The 4,344-nt window shown below is 44.8% G+C and overlaps 1 protein-coding gene across 1 annotated transcript; it reads right to left on the minus strand.

The window, feature by feature from the left end:
- Positions 1–368: 368 nt before the first annotated feature.
- Positions 369–4,344, minus strand: LOC138772135 (E3 ubiquitin/ISG15 ligase TRIM25-like). The gene is made up of 2 exons (XM_069952312.1): positions 4,260–4,344; positions 369–2,162 (listed from the first exon to the last, which is right to left on the minus strand). Exon 2 carries the CDS (start codon positions 2,158–2,160, stop codon positions 559–561), a length of 1,602 nt encoding a protein of 533 aa, XP_069808413.1. The 5' UTR covers positions 2,161–2,162; positions 4,260–4,344; the 3' UTR covers positions 369–558.

A 4,344-nucleotide genomic window follows, 5' to 3' on the forward strand; every position in this document is an offset into this window, starting at 1 on the left:
ACACATTGCTGCTGAAGACAGTCCTCCCCATTTCTCAGAATGGTCTCCTCCAGTTAAATAATGATCACTATACTATGTAAAAAGTATACCATGTTAAATAGTACAGTAGTGTAATTTTGAATGTTACATATAGTACAGTATGCCATATACAATTTAGTATGTTACATGTAGTACCATATGCCAGCCCCCCCCCCCCCTTTCCCCATCACCCTCCCTCAAACCTCACAGCAGTGACTGACAGCAAACCACCTACCGCCCCCAGACCTATAAATGGCCCTGGGTGAAGGTGGCAGTAAAGGCGCATCACACAGCATAACAAGGACAGCTTCCTGGATTACTTTTAAACATTTATTGAACATTTTCCTCCATAAAAAAGGGACAGAAAGAACGGACCACAGAAACCACATCATAGGTACAAAATATGAGTGGCAAGACCAGAAAGTAGAAATTCTTCAATCCCATATATTAGTTTACAAAAACATCAAAAACACAGAAAGAGCTTAGCTATAACCCAACCTGTTCTGATGCATGCATCTAATGGCGTTTCTAAACGATTTCTTATGTTATGACCGTTTTCCCCCACTTGATGCTCCCCCCTACCTTTACAGAACCTTCCGCTACACATAATGCGGCATGAAGAGGGTCGTTAAAAGTGGCAGTGAAGGTGTGCAAGTGTCTGATGGGGTCACACAGCTCATAAAAGGACAGCTGCCCGGCCTCATAATCCACATATATCCTGACTCTATCACTGGAGATATTGTCATGTAACCGGACCTCTTTACCGTCATGTATAACTGAACTCTTGTCATTACACCTCACCATACCCCAAGACTTGTTATTATAACCAATGTGTGACTTCGCTCCCCTTCTGTCTATACTGGGATAACACATTCCCACACTCCACCATCTTGATCTACTGATCTCCACATCCCAGTAATGTCGCCCTGAGGAGAATCTCCTGCTGCTCATCACTTGAGAATAACCCTGGAATCTCTCTACCATTTCTGGACGATTCTGCTTCTCTAGTGTCCAGGTTGCAGTTTTCAGGTCGTCTGATATAAAGAGATTATTATTAGCGGTGTTTATATCCAGTAATATGTCTGCAGGACCCTCCCCATAGATCTTTATACCTGATATTATGTCGCATAATGTGCGGAATGTGTCTGAGATCACAGTCACATCCAAATCATCTACATCATGGGGCTGTCTATCATGTCCCCCTGTGTCCTCATCACCTCCCCCCTCCTCAGGATTACACAAGTCCCTTGTGTCTGGTTCCTGTAAGAAAGTCGGTGGATCCGCCATGTTACACAGCTCCTCAATGTGTCTCATCTTCCTGGACAGCTTTTCCTTCTTTATTTTCAGCTGTTGGATCAGAGCAGACAGTGACAGTGACTCTTCCTTTTCCTGCTTGGAGATCTTTCGCAGGACCCTCTTCTCCAGGTCGTCCAGCTGTCTCCTGATGTCTGTAAACAGGGCAGTGACTCTCTCGACTTCTCCAGCTGCTTTTTCTTGAGCTTTTCTCCTGCGCTCCTCCACACTCTGGACTCTTTCCTCTGTCTCCTCTCTCTTGGTCATCAGTTTTTGGAGAACATTTCTCAGATTCTCCTTCTTAGAGGTCTCATCTAGAGGCTCCAACTTATGTGCATTGTGTTTTCCAACCAGAAAACAGCACACACATATACAATTAGAGTCCTCATGACAATAATATTCCAGCATCTTCTTATGGACAGAACATTTCCTCTTCTCCAGGGAAGTGCTGGGCTCAGATAAGACATGTTCTGGCGACTTGCTGTGAACTCTAAGGTGTTTATCACACAGTGAAGCCTCACACATAAGACAAGATTTCACAGCATGTACAGCAGAGTCCAAACAGTAAGTGCAGTAGATCCTGGTGATCTCCTGTTGATCTGTTGGCCGACTAAACAGGAAACGTTCTGCTAAATTATGGAGATGAGAGTTCTTAATCAGTGCAGGCCGCTCCCGAAAATCTTCTCTGCATTCAGGACAGGAATAAACTCCAGACCTGTCCTGTGCATCCAGTACACGACCAATACACACCCGGCAGAAGTTGTGCCCACATCTCAGCATTACAGGATCCTTAAATACAGATAAACAGATGGAGCAGAGTAGCTTGTCTCTCAGAACAGCAGACGCCATGGCTGACAAAAGAAAGAAAAAAAAAAAAAAAAAAAGAGAAAAAAGAGAAAAAAGACTAAGTATGTCTGATGCTGGATAAACAGTTTTAATCATACAATTCACTTAAGCACTTAAATGGGCAATGTCAAAATAAAAAATAATTTAAGTCAGACTCACTGCCAAATCAAAAGTAGAAATCCCGGCAACTCACCACTTGATCATCATATAATTTTAGTTTATTTCGGTTCCATAAACCATTAAGTGTGAACAGTGTAACAGCAGAACGCGTTTCGGTGATGTGCCTTTGTCAGAGGCACATCGCCTTTGATGACATACAATTGCATCGTTTTTGTTTTTTTTTCATTAAAGGGGTTATCCAGCACTACAAAAACATGGCCACTTTCCAGAGACAGCCCCACTCTTGTCTCCAGCTTGGGCAGGGTTTTGCTGCTCAGTTCCATTAAAGTGAATAGAGCTTAAAGGGGAAGTGCGGCGGTAAAGAATCATTCACAGAACACACATTACAAAGTTACAGCTTTGTGTATGTTATGTCTGAATGGCCCCCTTCCCTGTGTCCCACCACCCCCACCCGTGTACCCGGAAGTGTGGTGCGCTATACATACCTGTCACGTGCCGACCTCCATCTCCGATCTTCAGTCAGTGACGTCTTCTTCGGGCGGCCGGCGAACAGCTCTGACTCTCCCGAATGCCAGCCGCCCTCTGCAGCGTCATCCGATGCTCAGCCGAGATTAGCTGAGCATAACTGTGCTCAGCCAATCGCGGCTGAGCAGCTGATGACGCAGCAGAGGGCGGCCGACACTCGGGAAGATGGGAGAACATCGGCCGGCTGCCCGAAGATGACGTTGCTGCACAAGATGGCAGACGGGTGCAACACGGATCAGGTAATGTATAATGCACCAACACTTCCGGGTACACGTGCGGGGGTGGGGGGGACAAAGGGAAGGGGGCGATTCACAGACATAACACATTACAGAGTTGCATAACTTTGTAATGTGTGTTATTCTGTGAGTAATTTCTTAGCGCCGCACTACCCCTTTAAAGAGGATGAACCACCAGGTACATCCTCTAATCTGAAGCCACGGATCGAACCGCGCCGTCACAGGGAAGCCGTTCTATGCACCGGAACCGGCCGCGGCACCGGCTTCCCAGTGACGGCGCCGTTCAATCCATGGCTTCAGATTAAAGAGGATGTAATGGTGGTGACTGTACCACCAGGCCCAGGCTAAAGCACTGGAGGCGGGCCAACCCACCCTTAGTGGTAAGAAACTTCAGCCCCTCCATGACATGACTCCATTAGAATCAATGGAACCCTATAATAGAGGAGCTAGGGTTTCCTCCCACTAAGGGCGAGTCAGCCACCTCCAGTGCTTCAGCCTGGGCCTGGTAGTACAGTCACTTTAATTGCAAACTGCACCTGAACTGGAGAAAAGAATCATGTTGTCTCTGAAAGAAAGAGGCCATATTTTTGTAGCACTGGATAACCCGTCTAAACATATACGTTAAATTGATTGCAAAAACGCAGTGTGACCCCAGCCTTATACACACACACACACGATATATTAGCATATATATATATATATATATATATATATATACACATACATACATACATAAATACACACACATACATATATACACACACACTTTACAAGAGCTCATGAACACTTGAAAGCTAAGCCATGATTAGTTGCTGTGGGCAACACGGGACAATCTTGCTATGGGAGCTGAATGTCTCTCAAATCTCCTCACAGGTGATTCATTTATGTGAGATCAGAAGAGAAATCATGGGGTAACAATACAGTGTATGTAGAACTCCTGAGGGATAGATACTACCATGTTGGTCAGAATTTACCACACAGGCCTGGTCTGTATATTGATTATAAGACTCCAGTATACAGCAATAAGAGCCATATACACAGTATATAGGGGTATAATGACTGCAATATACAACATAAGTCAGCAGAGAAGTCCCTACCTCATAGATATGAAATAAATCCCTCCCAGCGAATTTAAGTCACTTGTCTGACTAGAAATACAGTTTTCCCAGGATATTAGAAAAAGAACTGACATAAAATATACATTGCTACTCACTCACTGACCTGGTGTAGAAGTTTAGGTGAAAATCCACAGGATCTGCTTCTGCACCTGAGAGCACATGTGTACCTATTGCTGCCTGAAATACTC

The sequence above is a fragment of the Dendropsophus ebraccatus genome, chromosome 1, assembly GCF_027789765.1.
Source record: "Dendropsophus ebraccatus isolate aDenEbr1 chromosome 1, aDenEbr1.pat, whole genome shotgun sequence".
Taxonomy (NCBI): Eukaryota; Metazoa; Chordata; class Amphibia; order Anura; family Hylidae; genus Dendropsophus; species Dendropsophus ebraccatus.

Bases quoted from the DNA above. Each gene is read 5' to 3' on its own strand.
- LOC138772135 (XM_069952312.1), bottom strand. From the start codon at position 2,160: ATGGCGTCTGCTGTTCTGAGAGACAAGCTACTCTGCTCCATCTGTTTA.